Source organism: Harmonia axyridis, chromosome 1, assembly GCF_914767665.1.
Source record: "Harmonia axyridis chromosome 1, icHarAxyr1.1, whole genome shotgun sequence".
In the NCBI taxonomy this organism is placed as follows: domain Eukaryota; kingdom Metazoa; phylum Arthropoda; class Insecta; order Coleoptera; family Coccinellidae; genus Harmonia; species Harmonia axyridis.
In genome coordinates this window covers 18,762,229-18,788,956 of record NC_059501.1, presented here as the reverse complement: position 1 = coordinate 18,788,956, position 26,728 = coordinate 18,762,229, and the positions used below count along the sequence as shown (strand labels likewise).

At 34.0% G+C, this 26,728-nt stretch overlaps 1 protein-coding gene across 2 annotated transcripts; it reads right to left on the bottom strand.

Annotated features, from left to right (window-relative positions):
- Positions 1-11,665: 11,665 nt before the first annotated feature.
- LOC123680965 lies at positions 11,666-25,589 on the bottom strand. Of its 2 annotated transcripts, XM_045619118.1 has the most exons (9): positions 21,315-25,589; positions 21,105-21,256; positions 18,569-18,778; positions 17,783-17,992; positions 16,995-17,204; positions 16,409-16,612; positions 16,190-16,303; positions 12,670-14,688; positions 11,666-12,179 (listed from the first exon to the last, which is right to left on the bottom strand). In XM_045619118.1, exons 2-9 carry the CDS (start codon positions 21,244-21,246, stop codon positions 11,947-11,949), a joined length of 3,342 nt encoding a protein of 1,113 aa, XP_045475074.1. In that variant the 5' UTR covers positions 21,247-21,256; positions 21,315-25,589; the 3' UTR covers positions 11,666-11,946. The 2 variants fall into 2 exon arrangements, with proteins under 2 accessions (XP_045475074.1, XP_045475066.1); XM_045619110.1 differs by having other exon boundaries at positions 21,105-25,589.
- Positions 25,590-26,728: the final 1,139 nt, after the last annotated feature.

Here is a 26,728-nt window from a genome sequence, read left to right as displayed (position 1 = left end):
AAATGTATACCTTTATAATATTTCATCTTCACTATCTGAATTAATCGTTTTCAGCAAAACATTCACAATAATTAGATATCAACTTAATTTGAAAACGTCAAAAGTGACATTCCCTCGGACATTCCTCCCCTCAATAACAATAATGGAATGTTCCCTTTCGGCCAATCGAATAGAAGCAGAGAAGTATAGAAGCACAAATCCAAATTTTCCGATTTATAATAGTGAGTTATAGTAGTGAGTTATTATAAATCACGCTCTTTGTTAATAGATACTATTAATTGCTCAAAAGTAGTTGAATAATGAGTATATTATTCAATAGGAGTAGATAAAAGCATTAACTTTTAAAGTTACTGGAGGATTTGTTCTCGTTATGAAATATTTTATAACATATGAGACAGAATTATTGCCTTACTGCTTATTTATTTACTGATATCATGACTTGCGATTCATATTTTTTTGCAATTGTCAGGAATTCCACTAAAGGGAAACATAAAATATTTGCTAAAAATTCAATTACAATAAAAGTTTTGAAAAAACAGCTAACAGCGGGACCAAACTGCTTTTACATCATAATTCGAAAACTCATCAATACTATAAAAAGCACATTGAAGCAGTAGACTCCTGATTCTTTGATTGAACACTGTGGGCAAGTCTTGAGCTCTATGTATCGAGTTTCCGAAATTCGTTGTGTCGTGAGCTGAAAAAAATGGATGGCACATTTACGGGCTCGATTATTAAGAGAATTTATTCGGTGGAAACCGAAACATTATAAATTCAACTTTCTTCAAGTTATACGAGAAAAATGAAAAATGGCGGGAAATGGAAAGTTCTCATAACTTCTTTATTATCGATGCTATCAACATGGAACATTCTACAGGCACTTTCTTCAGTGAAATCTATTGGTGTAATCATTTGTTTTTTATTGACATTAATTTTGAAGTTATAGTACAAAATTGGGTTTTTTGAATGTGAACCATAAAAATTTCTTTAGCAAATGAAATTACCTGTTGTTCCATTCCAAAAATATATAACATGATATATAAATTTATTATTAAACTGTAAAAATCATCAGAAGTTTCACACGGCAAATCAACCAAGAGCCTATTTATGATAATCTGTAAACAGATATTCGAAGTATACGGTGGCCACCAAGGTCACCGGATTTAACATAGTGGTTTCAGCTAATAGTATGAGACTCTACTACATTAATGTGGTCATAATGAGCTGGAGCCCAGAAAAGGCTGCTTTTTTGTGGGCATCAGTGTTGCCCAAGACATTGCAAAACTCGTCGATGCGGATTTTGCCATCTTCGTCTTTGACAGCAAATATGATAGTCTTTCAGGTTATTGCCAAACATCATCTTCAGAACCTGAAACGGTTCCTCGTTAAAGATGAAACCATCGTTGTCCATGTCTTATAAACGGACATCCTGTCTCCCTTCACACTGAACAGGAAGACCCCTGTATAAACTCTTTGAAATCAACTTTCCGTCAGTATCGAAAATGTCAATAATCCGTTGTACCAAAGGGTTTTGCTGGAGCTCTGGCAGTGACATAAACTTACTGATACTGATACTGAATGCGCCTGAGTTATCTTAATAAAGCTTATGGAACCTCTTTTCAAGAAGCCTGATTTCATAAGCATCGAAGTTTGGGTAGATCTCCATGGGCAGAGAACTTTCATTATCCATAGTTTTTTGTCCTATGTTTGGGTAATTAATAAGACGTGCTAGATTGGTATAAGTGATGGGGGATCCACTCTGAATATTATGCCACTTTTTTGGGATAATAACTCAATTGTAGAAATGATCGAATATTCACATTGGACAAGAGCTTACAAGGTAGCAGTTCTTCTCAACGTGTCTTGATGAATTATATTTCAGTAATAGTTTATTATATTTATTAGTTTAAATTTCATAATATTCTCTTAACATCTCTCACAAATTAACCATCCATACTTTGAGTCCCCCTGTCTATATCTTCAAATCTTATTGTATCTAGTAGGTTCTTCGACGGCATAAGGATACCACACAATGACTATCTCTTTCACCAAAAGATCAGCCAAGATATTTTTCACGTTTCCAGATTTTAGAAATCAATAATTTCAATAAGTCCAAGAAAAGTGCTACAAAAGTGTCACTGAAGATTGAAAATCAAAGACACAAGAAAGAAGCAACCCAGAACCAGCAAAATACAGGTAAGATTTGAAGGTTTTATTTAACATCTTAAAAATTAGACAGTCCGCAAAATGCAAATTTTACAATCTGGGATTCCACATTTTCCTTGGAGAAGTGTACATTTGACTGTTCTCGACATTCCCTGCCAGAACGAACCAAAGGAAATCCACACGTTCATCCCATCCGACCAAACGAAACGAAAAAACGACGCACATCTGGAGAAAATATGGCATCCCATAACCTCAATCTCACTTAGGATCAGTGCCTCATCCATTATGATCCACTGATTTGTCTCCCGCAGTTCCTTCCCATCACGCGATAGATCAAAGTGCGCAGAGACGTCCGGCCAACGGCCAACTAATGGATCCTAATCCACAATGACTGGGATTTTTTCCGCGGACTGCCGTCATAGAGGCAGAGTTTATCCCTTCGGTCGGGGAACGCACACACTCTCTCCCCACCCTTCCATTAACTGAGTTACATGTGCTGTAAAATCGATTAGGTCTATTTAATCTATTTCCGATATCGTGCCGGCCATTCTCATAATTAGCGGGCGCCATTATGTTGCTGACTGTAGACCTGGATTCCGCCAGATTTATATGTGTACATTCCGATTCTGCCGACTGAGCGAATTGTTTGTTGATAAGTTAACTGTATAGATGGCGGGCTGGGAGAGGTTAGTTGGTCGGCGTAAGTTTGACGATTTCCATCGTGATCACGGTTTTGTGGTTTATGTTGGAGGGCGAGAGATCGAAGGGAAAAATGATTGTCTGCTTTGTTGGGATGTTGGATTGTGTGGAATTTGGAATAGTAGTTGAAGGGGATGTTACGTTTATGGTTTTAGGTTGGTGTTTCTGATGAAGTTCGGAATGTGCAACGGACTTGCAACTCGACGAGCTATTGGACGTTTGTGGTTATCGATATTCTGTATACAGTCGTGCTATGTTCGGATTAATTTGATTGCTTTTTTGGACGATAGCATAACGGTTACCAGCTTTTGAAAACATAGGTATTAGAACTGATTTCACAACGGAAATTAACAGAAGTTGAAGGGCTCATATAATTACAAGCAACTCAGTTGCGTATCATGAAATAAGGAAGGCACTGACAAGAAATTAGGAGCTTTTGAGTGTATATAGTTTTATGTATAGGTATATGTGAGATGTGATTTTATGATGTCATTGATATCGGTCCAGTTATCTATATCTCATGGAGTTATGGTGATGAATCCTCTAAAATAATTTCAATATTTTGTTCGAATTATTTATTGTTCTGATCATGTGATAGGCTTGGAATTCGGAAAATGCTTCTATTGGGGCCCAATGTTTACCCATTCCAATCGCGTTGATCATATAAAGGAACTGGTGTTAGACACTTAGTGCCAGGTCCGGACTAGAAACTGGATGCATAAAAACTTCTCATCCGAGCTACTGAAGGTTCTGGCGCGTCATCAAAGATGTGTGCGGCTTGGGGTTGTTCCTCTCCTATATTCCAATTCTGACCGCTTTTATTCCATCTCCAGTTTCAAACGGTCAAAATATTCACAGTAGGAGGTAGAATTGAGCGTTTAACCATTGAAGTGCAGCTTATAGTAGAATATTCTCTGCCAAATCACCAAACACAAAAAATCCTTTCTGACCGTCAATCCTGGCTTGATGACGCTCTAGGCTGCTTTGTTGGCTTGAAACCAGGATTTCTGTCGCATGACAATATCTCAAGTGATCCATTTTTTATCTCCAGTCACCATCTAGTTCAAAAATGAATCGATTTTGTTGAGATCCAGCTGCAACTCGCAGATTGAATCTTGGTCCATGAGGTTTTTTTCGTCAGAACGTGTGGCACCCAAACATCGAGCCATTGATACAAAACTGTTTTATTATCGAGTTTCAGGGCCTGGGAGATGCTACGACTGCTGACATGATGATCTATCTTGGTATCGACGAATCGACAACAGGTCACATCCACTATACCGGAAAGAAATCGCTCAAACCACTTTGTGCAACACGAACCGAAATAGTATTGGCCCTGAAGACATCGCAAATTGTTTTTGTTCGTTCGACGCGTTTTCTCCTTCTGTATAACTAAAGTATGGCAAAATCACCTTTTAAGACCATTATACTCGAATAATGATAATCCTCAACTGAACCAATCAAGCGCAATACTATCACAGAAACGTTAGTAGTATACACACACATATTTACAGAGCTGTATCGTATGATCATAATGAACAAGATATACTAGATGAAAAAAGAAATAACCCTTTTCCAGACCTGAAATATCTTTATTCACTACGTATACTACTTAGTCTCGAACTGATAAATAGCTTTTCATTAATTTTTCACTCCTAATCCATAGTTGTTCAATCAATTCAGTAATTTTTCGAGAGAATCGGCATCGAAGGCCCTAAAAAAATCAAAAAAGTCAATGAAGGTACAAAGAGATGATTCACTCCTACCTAGTGAATACATTATGCGATGTCTTCAGTTGATTTTGTATTCTAAAGTCATAGGTTCAAAAACGAAGATTTGTAGTTTTTTATTCGTAATTTGTTTCCATTCTTAGACAGAAGTTTCTTATTTTCAATTTTCAACCTCTAAACCTCATTTCTTCATAAAAAATTGTGAAACGTATAGTTTTATTTCTTTTCTTTCATTGATATTGACTTTATAATATTTAATTAAAAGATGAGACAGAATCATGAGAATGCATTCATGAAAATAGAATATCTCACCCATAAAACTAAGTTGAAGAAGAGAAATTAATAAAATTAACGACAAGAACATATTGTAAATGATTAATATGAAACAACGTAAACCAGTCTAAAGATCTATCGAGTGAGGTAAACGACCTTTTCAATCGGTCCAAGCCTGAAAGAAAATGTAAAAATCATTTTAATTGATGGAAGGATCTCAGAAGCCAAAAAATACATTTTTTATACTTGTGATAATTCAAATGATATTACTCGACTATAAAAAATAATATTGAAACTGTCAAGGTCATCCATTTTTGATACATTTATTTTTTCAACTTCATATAGTTGATGTATTTTCTGTAATACAGTGTATCGAAGTCCACCCTGTATCCTTCCAAAACCGGCGTTTCGTTCAATCAGCTCCCAGCAGACTCATAGCCGGTCGTCAATTACAACAATTCAATTAATTAACTTCTCTATCTGCCGGGCCGTTTTCGCGTGGGGGAGCACCAGACCGTGCACAGACACACAGGACAGACAGCATCATTGTGAGCTGTCTGAATGGCGGATGAACTATTGGAAATTGATAATTCCATCGACGTGTGTGTATTCAACTCTATAACCGGTTTGCCGTTGCAACAATTACGCCAATCGTTGACAATGGCTCGAGGAGCTGTTGCAATAATCGATTGTGTGTGAAAGATGGACAATAGCTAGTTGGAGTTATAGTTTGCGAGGGTTACAATTCAGGGTTTCGTCGTGTGGGGGTTGTTTTCTTATCGAGTTTCACCGCTTCTCTGCAGGTTGTTATTGTGTTATGTACTTTATTTCCCTCTTCGATGGAGTTCTTCTGATGGCTCTTTCATTTTGAGAAGCTACAACGAACTCCATCTTTCTTTCAGAATCGAACTTTTAGTATTTCATCACCATATCTGTATGAGGCGGCAATGGGGTTGAAGCTGGAAAAAAAACTTGACCACAGCTCCAGAGCACGGATTTCTCCAATTCTGTTGCACGGTCAAGCCGTAAAAGCCTTCAATATTATAATAGTATATTGTGCAACAAGTGGGGAAAGTCCAACTTTTCTCGCGAGTGTGGAAGTTTGTGGCACAAGCCTGCAAGGCGAGTGCCTCAAACACACGAGCGAGAAAAGGACTTTCTCCACATGTTGCACAATATACTGTTATAATACTGAAGCCTTTTACGGTTATACTGTGCAACAGATTTGGAGAAATCCGTGCTCTGGAGCTGTGGTCAAGTTTTGTTTTCCAGCTTCAATAATTATGTGGAATAATAGTTCTCACAGTGTGAGCAATACATAGTTTTAAAGTTGAGTATGATATAAAGAACACGCTACTTTCCATAGCAGTTGTAGGAAAAGTGTTTTGAAAAGAAATCCATTAAATTTGCATGAAAAACAAGGCTTTAATTACCATAATTAGAATGAACTGATTCAAGTCGAACATGCACCGTTTTGTTGGATGCCCTGTTGCAATTTTGAAGGTAATATACCTTTCTGATAGAAGCCCCCGACTCTATTGGCAAAAAATTTTTACAAGCTTCTGTTGAGGCGAATTTTTCACCAGCAAAATGATGGTGCACCATGGACAGGAACAGATGGTAATTACTTGATACCAGGTCTGGGCTATAAGGTGAATGCATAAGAACCTCCCAACTAAGCTCCCGGAGCTTCTGGCAACTCACTATCGATGTGTGCGTACTTGCATTGTCCTGAGGGAATTCCTCCAATTATTCTTCTATCCATTCAGTTTCAGATTCTTTTTTAGAATGGGTAGTTAACTTCAAATCGATATAATGAAAACTAATATTTAGTACTCCTTTCTGCTTCTTTTCTTTTTGTTTTAGGATCCAATTGGAAATTATAGAGTCGTCAACCGAAAAGAGAGGATAAAGGAAATTTTGTTTTGGTTGAAGAGGAAGTCCTTCAATATAAATTATGTCAGCTTATTCTGTAAACGTTTACACAAACCAGTCACTACACCGATACGGGGAGACAGAGTTTTTGCTGAGGTTTTTATCTGTTCTCTTGTATCATACGTTGAAATGTAGGTATGATGCCCCGTTACATTTCCTCTGCTAATACTGAGATTCATCGACACATATGCTTGATTGTTTGAAATTAATATTTTGTATTGCTCTTTCTCAAAAGAATATATATATATATATATATATATATATATATATATATATGACTAACGTTGAGTTCCAAGACATTTTGTACATATGGATAGATTGTATACATCCGATAGTATATAGGTTCATTTCACCATATATAAGTTTAAGAAAGCTTTGGTAACATCAAACTTGATGTACTCTTTATTGGTCAATTTATATATCAATTTTTGCATGTAATGTCCAGTTCCGAGACCTACCCTAAAAAAGTTATTTTATGTTGGAAAGTTTTTTAGAAATTTTATTTTCGCAGTCACGTTTCCTTCATGAAACGCCCATTATTCCACAATTCGTTTTCAAAATCTCTTAAAATGAAGAAAAGTCGAGTAAGAAATATCAGTTGAAAAGTCATAACGAAACAAAGTACATGTATATAGGTTAACAGTGTTGATAGGACTTTCGGTGTCTGAAACACTTTTCTAACTTTGCCAACGTTTCGTAGACATATTTCCACTCCCTCCGGGCTGAAATTAATTCAATAAATGAACAAAGGTTTTTCTGTTCCATTTGGATTCCCCGTTTATTATGACATATCCCAATTGTTTCATAATTATGATTGGAATTTATTTAGCGTATCGTATTCTAAATCTAATTTTTTCTATGATATTGAATTCCAAAAATGACTTCCTTATAAAACAGTTCAACAGCAATGATCTTAACAACACATGACAAAAAAAGACAAGTACGTATACTGTGAATAAACATTTCCCTGTTTACCATAATATCAGATGAACTGTTATAAATATTTCATTGCCATCAAGTTTTCGATCATCATTCATTAATCCACTGAAAAAAAAAATACGAAAAATATGAGTACTGCTATTGAATGTTGGCTGTTAGCATCTGGGACTTCGGTTTATTGCTTAATCACTATGTAATATTCTACTTTTATCTTCATTCAGACATGTATACTATTCTGGATGAGAAAATTCGGATTTTTTATATTGGGTATAAACGAACTTCACGAATTGAATATTTTTGTGGAAAATATTCTTCTGATCTTGACTCTCTGCCAGGATTCATATAAATCTGAATGATTACTGATGTCAAAAACTTCACCCTCATCTGGAAAAATATTGGAAAAACTCTAAAAACTATGTAGTTGTTTCATATCTATCAGTTTATCGATCGCCTTCGAATTATCTCACTTCGCGTAAAAATACGCGATCAAAATGAATATACATCTATTTAATGGTGTTTTTGGAGACATCAGTTTCCCGCGAAATATTCAATGACGTAACATATCTTCTTCCTTCCTTCTATTCAGATATGTTATCAATTTATGGACGAGGGACACTAATTTCCGAAATTTGTACTTATGAAAAGGGGCCAACTCCATCCCATTCAGTTTTGAGCGCTCGCCTCGAGGTTTATCGCTTTATTATTTCGTCACAATGTCAATTTCCGAGTTCTCAGCAGTGAATAGTCCAAACAATTTAGCTCGACTCACTACAATTAATACACTATAACTTTTGAACTTATATAGGTACGCGAAATTTGCCGGGAAGGTTCGGATCTCGAATGCCGCAGTTGAGTTCGTTTAATAAGCAGAATCTGAATAGGGGTTCCGTAAATATGGCCGTTCGAAATTTTGTATTTTTTTAATTTCGAAACCACAGGCACATTTGCGAGGGAAATTTGCATTCAGATGTAGAATGACCATATAAAGCTTCGTGCAAAATATCTTGTTGATCACTTGATCAGAACCATAGAAACTCTGTGACCACAGAACTGACGGAGTTGAGATTTTGGGTATTGATATAAAATAGCAATGCTAAGCTCCTCGCCAAATTTCAAGCTGATCGCATAATGAGAACAATAAAAAATTAACCTCGGAGTCGACATAGAAATGATTGGGATATATTTATGTACCTCTTTTTAATGTTGAATTTCGGGACCGCCACCAGATGTCTTTAATACTTCTAGCGAATTCTCCAATTAGCGGCAATATCAAAGATGTTGTAAATCAATGTTTTCACCACGTCGGTTTATGAAATGGACGATGCTATTCCTCCTCTTATCGCATTTTTCACGTAAGCAGATCACTGGATTTTGTTGCTTATCCTTCAACCAAAATTGGAACGTGTCCCATCAATATGATGGTATATTCCACAGACTATTCAAATATGTTATTGGAAAAACTATCGAACCAAGGCGAGTAAACTTATTGAGGAAAAACAGTTTTTTCAAAAATTTTTTTCTGCAAATTTGACTGGTTTTCAAACTAAGTTCTACAGACAATTTATCAGCCTTTGTTTCCTCATTTGAACTTCCGATTTTCTAGAAAGTAGAAATTTTTTCTTGTAAAATATACTTCACAATATTTTTTCATATCTTTTGAATGCTCAATCGATTCTGAATCCGGATATGTAAGTAGAGTTGTTGTTTTATCAATGAAATTCAAATTCAATTCAAGTTGTCAATATCGATTATAATATAATCTGAAATATGAAGCCTGAATTTTCATTCAAAACTTTTAATATTTTCACTCTTGAAAAAAGATGTGATATTATAATATACCTATATCAAAAACAACAAAAATGCTGTGCGAAGAAGTGGGTGGCAGGCATTTTCAACACTTTCTTTGAATAGCATTTTTTGTTACTACATATTTCGAAAGTAACCCTTTTTTCCAAGAGTAAATATATTTATTGCTTTGAATGAAAATTCAGTTTCATATTTTCGCTCATGTTATATTCGAGAATTAATACTTAAAAATTTGACAATGAAATATTTATAGAACCATAGGCAATGTGGATATGAGTATACCTAATATGGAATCTGTATTATGTCAAGAACTCCACGGAATTTTTCGATCGTCTCCGTATTATATTTCTTCGCATAAAAATATGCTAATAAAATAAATGGGTTCTTAACTACATCTGTTCAACATCGTTTGTTTCAATTTCCTGCTGAATGTTTAATTGTCCTAGTTCTGTTCAGATGAAAAAGGTATTTCCTAACCTCGATACAAAACTCTAGAGGATCATTCGTCAGGTCGTTTGAAGAAAAATCTATGAATATATGTCCGGAGTTATGTCGTATCTGAAATCTGGGTGACGAAAATGCTATAATCCTGCTAGTTTTTCCAAAATAAAATTGTAAAGTTGGCTTAATGAAGGTTAATAATAGATATTTTGCTTGTAATTTCCCAATTGTTTTTCGTTAGATATGGTGAATTAATCATATTTCAAGCCTTTTTTCTTTGTCAAAACGACGATTGTATTCATATTTACACCCCATGGCGGCTTCAATCGTTTCTGTCAGCTGTTCCGTTTGAAATATCATATCCTCCATCGGATGTAAACAAAACTAATAAATCCTAGTTTTTGACGAAAACAGATTTTTTTTCAGGAATTCATAATTTACAACGAGAACCAATTAAGAAAATACAAGAAAACTATCCATTATTATGAATAACCTTACCCTCATTAAACCAAATTTACAATTTTATTACGGAAAAACTAGCAGGATTACAGACTTCGTGAGTCCCAGATTCGTAATCTACGACCAGAATCTGTAAAATTATTCAAATTAATACGCTATTTTAAATAACGCGATTGATACATACAATATAGAATTTTGCCGAGATCACAAATATTTGGAAAACTGTTGAACGGAAAATGAGTGAAAAAATATGTAAAAATATGCTGAATGTTCCTGGAATTGAAATACCCCAAAAAATATAGGGTATCTATATAATTTAAAACAATAGTCACCGTCCAATCCGCTTTTGTGTGACACCCCCTATATATTCTTATATACAGGGTGTCTCAGGTGGTAGGCACAAAACCTGTGTTTTTTATTAGGAAATACCCTATATTTCACTCCAGATTTAGGAAGCATGGTTAGAATGAGGCTAATTTTGACGTCTCATGTGCTCAAAATTTTCCGATTTTGAGATATTTCAATTTGTCAATTCGAGCATCTCTGAAAAAAACTCGATAACTCCGACGCAAAAAAATTTGGTGGAATGAGATTTTGGCTGTGAATACTAGAATGAAGGAATCAAATACTGTATATGGGTCATATAATTATTCAAAACTCTGCTGAGAATTTTCGAAATATCGTCATAGGACGTTTCGAATAGTGATGAAAATTGTGAACAGAATTGGTCTTAATATGAGGATTATTTTATTTTCGAAAATATATTTCATTGTAGTTTCGTTACAGAAATTGCATTTATGACAAGGGCGATCCTAGCCTTTAAATTGGGGGGGGGGGTCGCCGTTATGAACATTTTTTTGATCCTCTGTATAACCGAAAGAGCCTAGATTGAGAAAGTATTCTAATCTCAATTTTCAAATTTCTAGTCGACCCAGTTCCTCAGTAACTTCTTGATTGAACTTGAGTATTCCCAGTTAAAGGTCATAAAAATAAGGTGAAGTTAAATTATTGGGTAAAGTATTTTAAATAATGAGGAAGTCAAGGGAATCATAATTCTTTTCAAATTTAAATATCTTCTCTATATGTACGAAAGAGCCAGGAATGATAAATATTCTAATCTCCATTTCCAAATTTCTAGTCGACCTAGTTCTTCTGTAATATCTAGTTAGGAATTTCCAGTTGAAGGCATAAAAATATGGTGACAATAAAATATTCGGTTTTTCTTTGGTTTTTGATTAAGAAAAATAATAAACTTCAATTGTAAATGAAGTGTTTCGAAAGAAACACCATCTTGAAAAAATCTTAAGAATACAAATAAATGAATTTCAAAGGAACATAAATAAATCTCTAAATAAAACGAACAAATATAAATGAAAATAAATGAATGAAAATGAAGAAACATAAACAACTTTCTTGAAAAGTAAATAAATATATGAAAAAATAAATAAATATGAATAAAAACGAATGACTATGTATAAATTAAAAATATCACAAATATTCAGTTTGAAAATGAAAGTTTCTTCTTGGAGCCCTTCAGCTGATTGTGAATCCATGTCTTTATTTGTGGTGACGTGCGATTCTGAAGAACAGGAGTTTCTTTTATCACTGTTTGTATCACTTTCAAAGGAGGTAGAGCTTTTCTATTCATATATTCTCCGAAAATACGGAAAATAGCATCCTTCTCCTCTTGGGTCCACCTCACTCTTTTGAGGGTGCCAGATAGGGTATGGGCTATAAAAATGGAAAAAAGAGTTGAAACAATACACAAGTTTCAGTAACTTTTCAAGACGAGAGTGATTCTACTCTAACAACACAAGCAATTTTTTTTCTCAAACATAAATCGTATGATATATCAAGAGAATTTTTTTAAGAGACATTTATTCCACTCCGTAGTGATTCACTTGGTCCTAATGAACATGAATTGTTGAAATTCAAGTTCTTTCATATTATATTTTAGATCTGGAGTGGAAAAATTCAATATACTTCACGAGAGCCCTCGCTGGAGCTCAGCTGTAGATTTGTTTTCGATTGGTAATACTATAATATAAAATATAGTGATGAAATCACTATTTTACGTTCACGGCCGTACCAAAAAAAATTGCTTCGGGAAATGACATTAGTAAAGTCGAAATTTCAAGATGTTTTTGAAAAAAAAACTATTTTGAGGTTGGTGAATTGATTACAATTAGCAGTTCGAATGAAATGTAATTATGTATCTCACCTTTGCTGGAATTCCTCCTATTCCCCCCACTAAGATTTGGAGTTCCTCCTGTTGAATTGATTTCATTTGTAGGAATTGGTTCTTCATCATTGACAACCTCATTTTCGGAGTCATCACTGCTTGCATTTTCATTTTCTCCTTGAGCTGTTTGCAGGAGTTGTGAAATGCCCAAAATGTCCCTACTTATAATGGGCTGACGATAAATGCCCTTGTGTATCTTCTCCGAATGGCCCATGAAGTTCGACAAATCCACTACGTCTTGATTTTCAAGATTCAAAGTAATACACGTAGTGGCTATATGTTTCCTCAAATTGGTGCCACGTAGTCTTGTCGGGTGCTCAGCACCACAAGCTTCAGAGAATTTCCTCATCAAAGTGCAGGCACTCAGATGTGGATGCTTTTTTGTATCCGACCCTGGTGTACCGAATACATAAGGGTTACTCTTGTGGACCCTCATATTTGTTCTGTTTTTTATTATTAATTGGATGCACTCACATAAATGAGTATCCAATAGAACAGGAACCGTCCGATTCAACTTGCCCCTTATAGTGAATCGAACATATTTTTTTGCAATTTCTTTTGATTTCTCTGAAAGTGATTGAAATAGATCATTATTACTTCTCTCAATCGTTTCGTATTTTTCAAATTCGGTAATGCTAATTCTCTCGACTTCTCCAGCGCGTCGTCTATTGAAAACCTGGATAGACGTTAGCGTTGCCTCTGCTAAGTCTATCCAGGCCAATGACGAGAAGCAAATTTTCAATTTCTCAAGGGCGTCTTTTCTCTTCTTGGTCAAATAGTCGCTGAGTTTTTTTATGTCGCCCATTGTGGGTAGCATAACTGTTTTTGTTCTACTCATTTTCAGTTGAGTTTCAGCAACAGTTCTGTTTACATTTATGTTCACTTCTTGAGCGAAAACTTTCAAGAAATATTTAGCATTTTTTCGCATTTCTTCCTTGTGGTTTTTAATGCACTCTGTTATTAATAAATTGCCAATCTGCTTCAGCAGTGTGCCCAAACTGAACGCTACCGAAGGAGCTTCGAAGCAGTTCGTAGTTTCAGTGTACCGGGCACACATATTTATAGCAGATAAAACCATGTCTACAAATTTTGGGTCATATATAGAGGCTAAATTATTTATTTCCTTACTCAGTGCCTTCATTTTAATGAGGAAATTACCAATTAATCGTAATCTCTGCCTTATCATTTGGAAATGTCTCGGTTCTCTATATTTTTCCACCATTTTGTTAGCATAAATGATGATGAGTTCATCATATCTGATTGCTCTACATACATCATCCTCCCTCAGCGGTGGGAATAAATGATTTCTCACAGTTATTGATGCCATAGGATGTATTCTTGATGTGATTTTTTTACTTAGCAAATTTGGCAATCTTTTAATGTCGGAATCAATGCCTGTGCAGGATCTGAAATGCACTCGAAGGGTGGCTTTTGAGAAAAATCCCTTACAGTTTGCACATGCACTGTAATCCCTACCACTTTTATTCCTGCTGCTTTTAGGCCGTCGCGCCACAATCAGCTCACCATCATTTAAATTCTCATTCGTATTAAAAAGGAAATTTCCCCTTTTTCTTATCTGACCAATAATCTTGGCCCTTTCTACGTTACCTTTTGGTAACATAATAAATTTTTTCACCTCCTCCTCACCGCTGTGTTTATTCTCTAGGTGTCGTGAGATTTTTTGCTGTTTCGTATGGCAGTAGAAACAAAAATTTGCCTTCTTGTCTCCTTTTCTTCCGCGGGACTCAGTTACCATCATATTTTCATCATCGCACCCTGGTTCGTTTAACGAGGCAGATAAATGAACTTGGATGCTTTTCGAGAGGGAATTATTATTGGACTCATTCGGTTGCGTTTTCTCCTCAATATTCAGATCCATTTCAGATAGAAAGGAACATGGTGTTGAGCTCCGACTGCCATCTCGTGAGTTATCAGATTGCGTTTCTGAATAAGTAGATAAATTATAATCTGAATCATCATCAGAATTGTCTCCATAAACTGAAAATAATAATAATAATTTAGGAAAAACTTTGAAGTTATAAACATTTAGGTTCACAAGAAAGCGACAGCGCGATGTTTCATATTTCTCGAATTAGGGAACATATACAGTGTGTAGATAAAAAAGGGGCAAAATCAATAAGTGAGTTATTTAATGTTTTCTTATGATTTCACTCATGACGTCATTTATTTTTACAGGTTGACGTCATATTTTCTTTCAAATAACTACCCCATTTTTTAGCTGCTTTATTATACCTACTTACATGAGGTTGTGCAATAAGTTACGTTAATTACAATCTTTCACACCATTATTTAGGTAAATTGCAGAAAATGTGTGATCTTTTGAAAAAATTTGTTATCTACGGTTTCAATTGTGTACACCATCATTAAGGCAAGTTTGATAAAGGAGAGAAAATATTTGGATTAATAATTAGAAAAAAATCATGCTGTGACTCTGTGAAATATGGTCTTCATGAGCAATGTTACCATAAGATGGTTAATTAAAAACTTGAATTCACCTGAAAGAGCGTTTTGCTTGATAAGATTCAATAACACAGCTCTTAATTTGATTTCTCACGTTATCCACACACTGTATAGAATGTATATAAATATTTATTATATTTTATTATTTACATACAGGGTGATTCACCGCGATGGCCTATTAGAAGTCCAACGTCCAATTAAATATTTGCATATGAAATAAACGATTGACAATAATTAACAATGAAACTAATTTAATTTCAGACTTGTTTCGAATGGTACAATATATACTTTTTATGATTTCATAACAACCATAACCTTAGAAATATTATGAAGATCCATATTTTTATTTTCTTTCAGGAAAGCTCAAGTAATAATTTCTCTAAGAGGTATGGAACATTGGGCAAATGTTGCAGGTCCCATTATTAGGAATTACTGTTCTATACAGGGTGTATCTTGAATGGTTGGCCTTCGCCTAGTAGTGAATGCAAGTCATCCAGGCCTTTCAGAAAAGTAGCTTGTTGCGTATCCCAACTGTTAGTTTCGGAGATACAGGGTGATTCAGGGAAAAATCTCAAAGATCTTATTATTGCCCTAGAAATATCAAAATAACATTGAACGCTCTGAAAGGTTGTTTGATGTGAACAAACCCACAAAATTCAAATAAAATCGGACTGCTGATTTGCGAGTAATGGTTATCCGAAATTGAAGCCGATTTTCATTAATCTTCCTGTACATTACTAACTGTCTTAAGATACACAACAAGCCACTTCTCTAAAAAGCCTGGATAACCTACACTCACCACTAGGCTATAGCCAACCACTCATGTTACACCCTGTATAAGCAAAAGATTCGAAAAATTTCGAAAGAAGGTTTTACAGTAACGATATCTGAACAAATATATTTTTTCATTTTTCAGTATAGATTGTAGAAACAAGTTTCAAGGAATATGGGTATTAATTTAATCAATTAATATTGCTCTCACGAAAATATATGCTTTTTCTGAGAAGGGTATAACTACCTGATAATTCTATCTCATCTTCAGGTTCCACTTGAACTGGTATTCCATGATGTTGCATAATACTCTGTTTGTTTTTGTCAACATTCATATCTGAAGCTTCCATGGTACTATTATCTGAAGCATAATATAATACCGTTTTAATTCAATGGCATGATAACAATGATCACACATAAATATACAGGGATATTCAAGGAAGGTTGATTATTATAAATGAAGTACCTTGAAATTCTGCATATCTGTCTTCCTCCTCTCCACAAACAGTGGAGAAAACAGTATCATCGAAGTTCTTCATAAGAGAAGTAGATGATCGGTTAATTTCCACATATTCTGTTCCAATTGAAAAATCATTGAAATCCTCATAGACTAGAGATTTTTCTGGCGATCTCCGCGGATTAAGCAATATATCTTCTATAATTATTTTCTCTGCAAATCAATAAAGATTCAATATCAGCCCTCGATATAGCTATTAGCTATCAGGTCACTACAGAGGCGTACCCAGGCATAAGCCTTGGGGAGGATATAGAAAAAATTGTTCGCATTTTCCTTCTTTTGAAGAAGTTTTCCAAAGAAGTTTGCTTACTCATAATAAGATTGTGTTATATAAGGTTGTTACATACAATGGATATTCCTCCTGGGGGAATATATCCCCCTTATCCCCCCCTTGGGTACGCCACTGCGTCACTATAAAATTAAAGTTGTTCGTGAATTGAGCTATAATATACATACATATATAATAGTTGAGGATGAAAATAAGACTCAAATGATCTTGTTATCAAAAATATGTGAAGAACAAGTAAGTAGGTACCTTGAAATGCTCCGTCACTACTTTGTTCATCTCTACCCTCAACGGTGGAAACATATTCATGGTTGATGGAGGAAGTAGATGGTCTGTCCATATCCACATATTTTTTTCCAATTTTTGAATCAGTGGAATGATTATCGCCTATAGATTTTTCTACTGATTCTCTTTGTTCGAGCGTTTCTTCTTGAAGAATCCTCTGTTCTTCTCTTTGCTCTGAAAATGAATATGGATTGGATATAAATATTTTATTGCAAACAGTCACTCAGAAAAACTTAATTGTACCCGTTGGGCAAAATTCGATGGTATTGAATAGTAGCCCTGTAGCCATAGGATCTAGGAATTATGGATGGCATATTTTCAACTTCGATTTTTAAAAGATGGATAATGACCAAAACCAATCCCTATTTATTTATTCATTAATGAGTGAAATCTCATTTTGGATTCAATGATTCATTTTTATGAATTTTTATAGTTAATGAATGCTAATTAATAACGATTCGTTTTGAGTTTTTGAAAGCTATATTTCATCAAAACACAATAAAATTGAAAGTTTAACTGACTTTTCATATAGAAAGAAAGAAATGATTAATCAGGTGACATAAAGAATGATACTTTATTAAACTTATATATTCAAATGCTTGATTCTGAAAATAGTGGAAACCCTAATTTCCGATATTTTTTGCCTTTTTACCGAATTTCAGCGAAAATTTGACCGAAATATTACGATTTAAGGTTGAAAATACGTGTCAAATGACCGTGTTATTGAAAATATTTCGAGAAAAAGTAAGTACCTTGAATTGCTTCATCACTACTTTGTTCATCTCTACCCTCAACGGTGGAAACATATTCATGGTTGATGGAGGAAGTAGATGGTCTTTCCATATCCACATATTTTTTTCCAATTTTTGAATCAGTGGAATGATTATTGCCTATAGATTTTTCTACTGATTCTCTTTGTTCGAGCGTTTCATCTTGAAGAATCCTCTGTTCTTCTCTTTGCTCTAAAAATTAATATGGATTGGATATAAATATTTTATTGCAAACAGTCACTCAGAAAAACTTAATTGTACCCGGTGGGCAAAATTCGATGGTATTGAATAGTAGCCCTGTAGCCATAGGATCTAGGAATAATGGATGGCATATTTTCAACTTCGATTTTTAAAAGATGGATAATGACCAAAACCAATCCCTATTTATTTATTCATTAATGAGTGAAATCTCATTTTGGATTCAATGATTCATTTTTATGAATTTTTATAGTTAATGAATGCTAATTAATAACGATTCGTTTTGAATTTTTGAAAGCTATATTTCATCAACACAATAAAATTGAAAGTTTAACTGACTTTTCATATAGAAAGAAATAAATGATTAATCAGGTGACATAAAGAATGATACTTTATTAAACTTATATATTCAAATGCTTGATTCTGAAAATAGTGGAAACCCTAATTTCCGATATTTTTTGCCTTTTTACCGAATTTCAGCTAAAATCTGACCGAAATATTACGATTTAAGGTTGAAAATACGTGTCAAATGACCGTGTTATTGAAAATATTTCGAGAAAAAGTAATTACCTTGAATTGCTTCATCACTACTTTCTTCATCTTTTTTAACAACGGAGGAAACATATTTATGGTTGATGGAGGAAGTAGATGGTCTGTCCATATCCACATATTTTTCTCCAATTTTCGAATCAGTGAAATTATTATCGCTTACAGATTTCTTTACTGATTTTAGCTGTCCAACCATTTCATCTTGAAGTACCCTCAGTTCTTCTTTTTTCTCTGAAAATGAATATAGATTCGATATGAATATATTATTTGTCACTCAGAAAATCTCAACTACAACCTTAAGAAAGGAATATAATGGATGGCATATTTTCAACTTCAATTCTCAAAAGATGAATACCTAATGTCCAAAACGGAATCCCTTTCTCCTTTTGTGTTCAATTCATAAGGGAAAATTCATTTTTGTTTGAATTGATTAATTTTTTCAATTTTTTTTATTCATATGAAATAAAAAATTTAACGATGTTGAATCCGGAGACCTTACTGACCACCAAATAATTTAATTATCAGAAGTTCACAAATTATCATAAATAGGCCCTTGGTTGATTTGCCGTGTGAAACTGAAACTTTTTATGATTTTTGTAGTTTTTAAAGAAATTTATTTATCATATTATATATCTTCGAAAATTGAAAAAACGATTTTATTTATTTTAGAAACATTTGTGGTTTTTAATAAACAACAATTATGTATTATAACTTCTAGACTAAGTAAGCAATAAGAATGAAATAATTATACCAATGGATTTTACCAAAAAAGTGACTGTAGTACTTTTCATTTCACGCCAATTTCCAATTTTCTTCTATAGCTTGAAAACAGTTGAATTTATTATCTGTTCGAGTCCGCAAATGTGCCATTCATCTTTTGCTAGCTCAAAAGTTTTCTGAGATCCCATCACTAGACAACGAATTTGGGACAGCCGATATAGTCAATTGAAATGTTTGGCTCTATATGTACAGGGTGTTTTATTATTAACTGGATTAACATATATGGTCGTGTAGATGACACCGGGAGAATAATTTTTGTCTTATGACATATTTTTTTTTTTTAACGACTTTATTCTTCAATTAGATACAACAAGGCGACATTTAGCTTGAAGCTACTCTTACATGTAACCTCATCATACCATAACATCCATGACCTAGCCGGGATTCGAACCCGGTACCTTCAGCATCACAGCCGTCTCCCAAACCACTGTGCTGCCGAAGGTAGACAACATATATCTCGTTTTCAAAGCGAACTTGAGACACAAAGGGTTCAACGTAATTTCTGAGCAATATTTTATTGAACATGATCAGTATGAACCTTTAAAGTTACGATTTCTGGTCACACCAACTTATTTTTTGGTGCTAAATTCGAAAAAGGTAAAGAACCCTGAAAAAAAATTTCAAACTGGCGGAAAACCTGCAATGTTCGTAATTTTTTTTTTCGGTTGTCAAATTGAATTTCATTTTCCGAATGAACTCAATTTTCCAAGAATTTCAATAAAAAAATCTTTATAAATCGAAAGGAATATAATTGTTGCATGTTTACAGGAAAAAATTATTCACCCGAAATTGATGAAATATTTCACGATTGTCTTGTTTTCATACTTTACACGAATATGAAAACTGAATCGAAAAATATCAAACCTTCCTTCATTAAAGCCATCCAAAATTCTCCTCCGGTCTTCTAACAAAATTGAATTATCCTTGGATGAGTTCAAATTTATAATTCACAGGTAATAACTCAAGGTCGAGAGTTCGACCCCTAACATAGATTCATTGGAATTACAGTGAAATATTTTTGTGATAAATTTTCATTACTATTTGAATTGTTTCGACAGCTCAATTTCAAACTTTTGGCCATCATAGCCCTACCAGTTTTTTTTTTCAATTATGCTAGAGGACCAAAAGAAAAATTTAGATGGCTTTAATGAAGGAACTGTTCGATATTTATCGATTCTTTTTTACTTTCGTGTGAGGTATAGAGATAAGTACAATCATCAAACATTTCATCAATTTCTGTTGATTTTTTTTCGCTTTAGATATGTAAAAAATATTTTGGTTCGATTTATGAAAAAATTTTCTCACAAAAATTATCTTAGAAAATTGAGTTCATTCAGAAAATTAAATTAAATTTAGCAACCGAGTTCTCGTTCGGAAGTTATCGTATAAACGTTCGGCCGGACAGAATCGAATTTGAGGATAGATTTGTCAACAGTGAGTGGAACCTTTTGAAACCATTTCCGGCTCGGAATTCAAAAACTACAGACATCGTGATGAAATGATAGAGCGATCAATTCGGATACAGGCACTCGAAAAAATTTAATTTTATTTTATCAACAATAAGTTTCATTTCGAAATTTCTGATTACGAAACAGGAGGTACAGGGGGTGTTATGGAACTTTGCAGTATTGTGATCAATTAAGAATATTCTATATTCAATTATAGTGGCAAAATTCATATGTATCCCTGGAGATTTTCAAAAAGAAATTTCATTCTAACAACTTATTTTCAATCGATAAAAAATAATTATGGGTGATAATATAAAAAAACAACTCACCTTTTTCTGTTATCAGTACTGCTTCATATTTGGCACCTCTATGTTTTACAATGCAGGCATTATTATCTCCTTTTTTCTTTGAAATATTTTTCATTGAATATATTCCGTAAGTCTGGTCGGGAAAATGAACTAGACCAAACATTTTTGCTTTCCTGGAAAACACAATTTCTTTATTTAACTGTCTCAATTAAGATTATCAATAGATCTTACCTTACAAAAAGATCGAAATATTCAAACACAAGTTTTCACTCCGAAATATTCACAACACAACCAACTTCAGATTAAAAAAATCGAATTTATCTGCTCGTCTATTTTCAGAGTTCTAATATTCACTTGGAGAAATTCAGAATAGATCTGTATTATTCCAACTGTTACTAGGCCCTAGTAACAGAAATTTTTTTATTATCTCGTCAAATGAGCGAGATTTTGCCTATATACGATGACATGAAACACCCGATATTGGTTATACACAAAAATCTAATACATTCAAATATAAATCGTTTTCAAGTTTTATATCTTCAAAAAAGTAATTTTAAGGTTGAAAAATATCGAATTGTATATTAAGCTCTTACCTTTAATAACTGAATAAACAAAAAGTCCTTAGGTCAAAGGCAAATATAACTTATAAAAAAACTTCAAACACCTTCACTAACTTCACTTAATAATTGAGTCTCAAAAACGTACAAATATCAGTCAGTCAGTAAGCAAGACCGTATAGAAATAGTGAAGAGTACTAGTATTATATAGTAATTACCCCTCCCAAGATTTTCAAAATATGAAATTTCAGAATTCTTGCAGAAACGAAAAACGAAATTTTTTTCCATAAAAATGAACCAATAATCATTTTACTTTCCTTTGAAATCTTCAAGGCAGTCGAAAATCGCACCCTTCAGAGTTTATTAGTTTATTATCGCTTTCAAGATAATTATTTTTATTTCCCTACGAGCACGTCTATTTTCGAGATTTATTATTATCCTTTGTATATCCACTTTGTCGGCGTTGCCTCTGGTTTTGCCAAATGTGATTTTTGTATTCGTCATCGGTATACGCCAGGCCAGTGATTCCTAAAGTGGTCCAGGTTATTGCAAAATATTCAACGCTTTCAAATAATAGCTACCTAAATTTGCATAACGGTCAAAAAAGTTATCCGTCTTTACTGAATTTTAAAGCCGACCCATAAAACGAACCGTAATTCTGTTATGGATAATGCCGACAAAGCATTATCAGAGGTGTCTACAAGCATGAGAGTTGCTAAGTACAGGTCCATTATGCATAAGATATTGTAATTACTGTATTGAATTCGTATAAGATCCTCTTTATTTCCGGAAAGCAATGTATTGATCGAACATCATTTCAACAGTTTCATCAGCGTGATCAGATTGGAATATGATGAATCTATACTGACGTTTGAATTGAGAAGTGCGTGCGTATCTACAAAAAATCACTTTTGGGATATTGATTGAACTTTAAATACTTTCATTTGTGCCATCCACAGATTAAATTTAATTAACATGCATTATCATTTATTTTTTCTTCATATTAATTCAATTGAATCTGTGGATGAAATGAAAGTCTTCAAAGACAAATATCCCAAATGTGCTATTTTGCAGATACGCCCTTTTCAATTGAAACGTATATTATATTTTTGATGGTCTTTTTAATGTGCTTTCAACAATTGAACATTTGCTCCCATAACCACATATAAAATATTATGAATCTAAATAATTGATTGGAAATACAGAGATATATCTTCGTAAAAATTCCATAAAAATGAACCAATAATCATTTTACTTTCCTTTGAAATCTTCAAGGCAGTCGAAAATCGCACCCTTCAGAGTTTATTAGTTTATTATCGCTTTCAAGATAATTATTTTTATTTCCCTACGAGCACGTCTATTTTCGAGATTTATTATTATCCTTTGTATATCCACTTTGTCGGCGTTGCCTCTGGTTTTGCCAAATGTGATTTTTGTATTCGTCATCGGTATACGCCAGGCCAGTGATTCCTAAAGTGGTCCAGGTTATTGCAAAATATTCAACGCTTTCAAATAATAGCTACCTAAATTTGCATAACGGTCAAAAAAGTTATCCGTCTTTACTGAATTTTAAAGCCGACCCATAAAACGAACCGTAATTCTGTTATGGATAATGCCGACAAAGCATTATCAGAGGTGTCTACAAGCATGAGAGTTGCTAAGTACAGGTCCATTATGCATAAGATATTGTAATTACTGTATTGAATTCGTATAAGATCCTCTTTATTTCCGGAAAGCAATGTATTGATCGAACATCATTTCAACAGTTTCATCAGCGTGATCAGATTGGAATATGATGAATCTATACTGACGTTTGAATTGAGAAGTGCGTGCGTATCTACAAAAAATCACTTTTGGGATATTGATTGAACTTTAAATACTTTCATTTGTGCCATCTACAGATTAAATTTAATTAACATGCATTATCATTTATTTTTTCTTCATATTAATTCAATTGAATCTGTGGATGAAATGAAAGTCTTCAAAGACAAATATCCCAAATGTGCTATTTTGCAGATACGCCCTTTTCAATTGAAAAGTATATTATATTGAATATGAATTGATTCATCGGAACATTCTTGAGTCTAGACATTCCCAACCGTCTCGGTTAGATTTTTTGAAACTACTAAAATCTATCAAATGATTTCTTCCTATTAAAAACTTCCTGAAAATGCAATAATCTACTGAAAAATTGGATATCAACTAAATCTGGTCATACTGAGTTTCATTATATTTTGAGTATCTATTGACACTTTAGCTCAAATGATAGGTACACTGAAATTATCGTACAAAACGCTATTATCGTACATGCGATATCGTACATAGAATTGAGCAGCAAATTATCGTACAAAACGATAATTATCGTACGAACGGCAACGCTGTACTAGGGCTCTTGCAGCAAAAATTCGATAAGAGGGGGAATATCATCATCCACATCTTGAAGAAAACACCAGACGTGGTGTAAACATTTATTTACAACCCTTGTATTGCCGATAACTGGAGAATTCACTATATGGATTGAAGACATCTGGTTACGGTCCCGAAATTCAACATTAAAAAGATGTACCTATATCTGAATCATCTCTATACCGACCCCGAGGAGTCTTTTCAAGCCGGACTTTAATATTTTCAATATTCTGCTTGAATTTTATGTAGAAGCCTCTATTCACACGAAATTTTGCATGAAGATCAAAATTGATAATTTATATATTCAGGCAAAATTTCAACTCGAGCAAATTTGTTGTAACTTATATATTAGGTGTACATTTTTTTAATTCTTCTTGAATTTTCTATTGTTCTGTTTATGCTATCCGCACGAAATTGTGCACGCAGTCTCGAATGATCATTTTATGTATACACGCGAAATCTCCATCTGATCAGATCTGTAATCACAGAGATATCAAGTTTTTAATATCCAATATTCTTCTTGAATTTTCTATGGTTAATTTTTTATGGTTCTCATTATGCGATAAGCTTGAAATTTGGCGAGGAGCTTAGCATTGCTATTTTATATCAATACCCAAAATCTCAACTCAACGTCAGTTCTGTGGTAACAGAGTTTCTATGGTTCTGATCAAGTGATCAACAAGATATTTCGCACGAAGCTTTATATGGTCATTCTACATCTGAATGCAAATTTCCCTCGCAAATGTGACTTTGGTTTCGAAATTCACAAAATACAAAATTTCGAACGGCCATATTTACGGAACCCCTATTCAGGTTCTGCTTATTAAACGAACTCAACTGCGGCATTGGAGATCCGAACCTTCCCTGCAAATTTCGCGTATACAGGGTGTTTCATTGGGAAACGGAAATACTTCATAGGTGCTTAGTTGACACCAAGGCGATTCTGGAGATACCCCATTCATTGGGTCTTACAGTCTTCGTAGGCGAGATACAGAGTGTTTTATGCGTTTTGCCCGTTCCTTTCAGAGGCCATTTCAAACGAACCACCCAGTATATTTTCTTCATATTTGGCAAATATGTTCCTAATTGAGAGCCCAAACGTATCATGCAATAACCACCTCGAAAATTCAGGTCCTGGTTAACAAAAAATTATGAATAGTTTGAATCCTCGTAACAACACCCTGTACATCGGAATTTTGAAAATCTGTTTCGATATTCGGAAACACCACTAAAAACTAAACTGAGAAGTGTAATTCAAATTTTCGCGCAGACAGTTTTACTGCACACATTTTCAAAGTGAAAGTGAAGTTTTCAAGAACTCATCAGGCTTGTCGGCGTTCGCTTTACGTTGCCGGATTTCATGACCACTTGGGGTTCTGCATTATTATCTTTTCAATTCTCTAATCAGACTACCTCGGTAGTGCAGTGGACAGAGATGTCGACTGTGGTGCCGAAGGTACCGGGTTCGAATCCTGGCTAGGTCATGGATGTTGTACATGTCCGGTGATGGTTAGGTTAGAGGCTAATGACCATAGCAGTCGATGCCTTCAATGAAAGAAAAAAAAAAAATCTCTAATCAGAATGTTGATTCCTCAAAAATGGAATGCAAAATATAAGAAAACAATTCTATTTCATCACTTCCAACTGATCCTTCTTGAGAAATATAAGTTTCATTATTTCATACCACATTCCATTATTTTATGATATTCTTCATTTTTTATATCAAATTATCTAGAGTCGAGCGTGGGCGCAATCGAATTAAATAATGGTTCATCCTCATCATCCGATCATTACTCGATAATCTTAAACAAAAATGCCGAAAACAAAACAAAAATTAACAGGGCCCAAATATGTGTTCAACGAGAAGGCGGTGTTTTTGAACATTAACTCGATATTTTATAGCATTTTATCAAATCCGTCTGTTATAAATGTTTCCTATTAATACAACTGTCTTATTTTCACCTTTACGAAAAAATGTTAGATAAGCTTTGTTGCTGAGAATGTTATTACGAATCTAAATGCATGAAAAAATATAGGGTGTTCCATTGAAAAAATATCATTTTATGAAATATTATGACAACGCGTCTATTTTTTTTTTTTCGGCATCGAGAAGGCCACTGAGAATGCTACCAGTTTGCCCATTTAACCGACATCGTAGCATCCATAATAACAGAGTTGGCAATGGTGCCGACTCAATTTGGAACACCCTGTATATGAACATTCAAAATCTCAATTGAATCGGATCTGTAATCACGGCTCTATTTTCAATATTCTCCTTGAAACTTCTATAGTCCATTTGTCATGGTTTTCATAATCTGATATCCATCAGTTGTGTGGTCACGTAAATATTGGTCATTTTTTTGGTTATTCTTTTTTAATTTTCTATTGTGCTGATTAGATGATGAGCATTAAATTTTGCACAAAGCATTTAAATGTCATTTTCCATCCAATTGGAAATCTTTATCGCGATCGAAACTGCAGTTCCGACATCAACAAGAAAATGAAATTTCGAACGTCAATATTTACGGAAACCATAATCGGATTTTATCCATAAACGAACTTAACCGCGGCATTTCTGATCCAAACCTACTCTGAAAATTTTAAGTTTCTAAGACCTTTCATTAGAGAATTATCGTGTACCTATACGGCTGAACGGTCAGAGTTGAATTTGAGGACGGATTC

Excerpts from the sequence above, each read along its gene's own strand:
- LOC123680965 (XM_045619110.1), bottom strand. The coding sequence starts at position 21,246 with ATGTTTGGTCTAGTTCATTTTCCCGACCAGACTTACGGAATATATTCA. Across the intron at positions 18,779-21,104 it reads AGTACTGATAACAGAAAAAG|AGAAAAAAGAAGAACTGAGG; the intron begins GTGAGTTGTTTT and ends ATTCATTTTCAG. Across the intron at positions 17,205-17,782 it reads TAGTGATGAAGCAATTCAAG|AGCAAAGAGAAGAACAGAGG; the intron begins GTACTTACTTTT and ends ATTCATTTTCAG.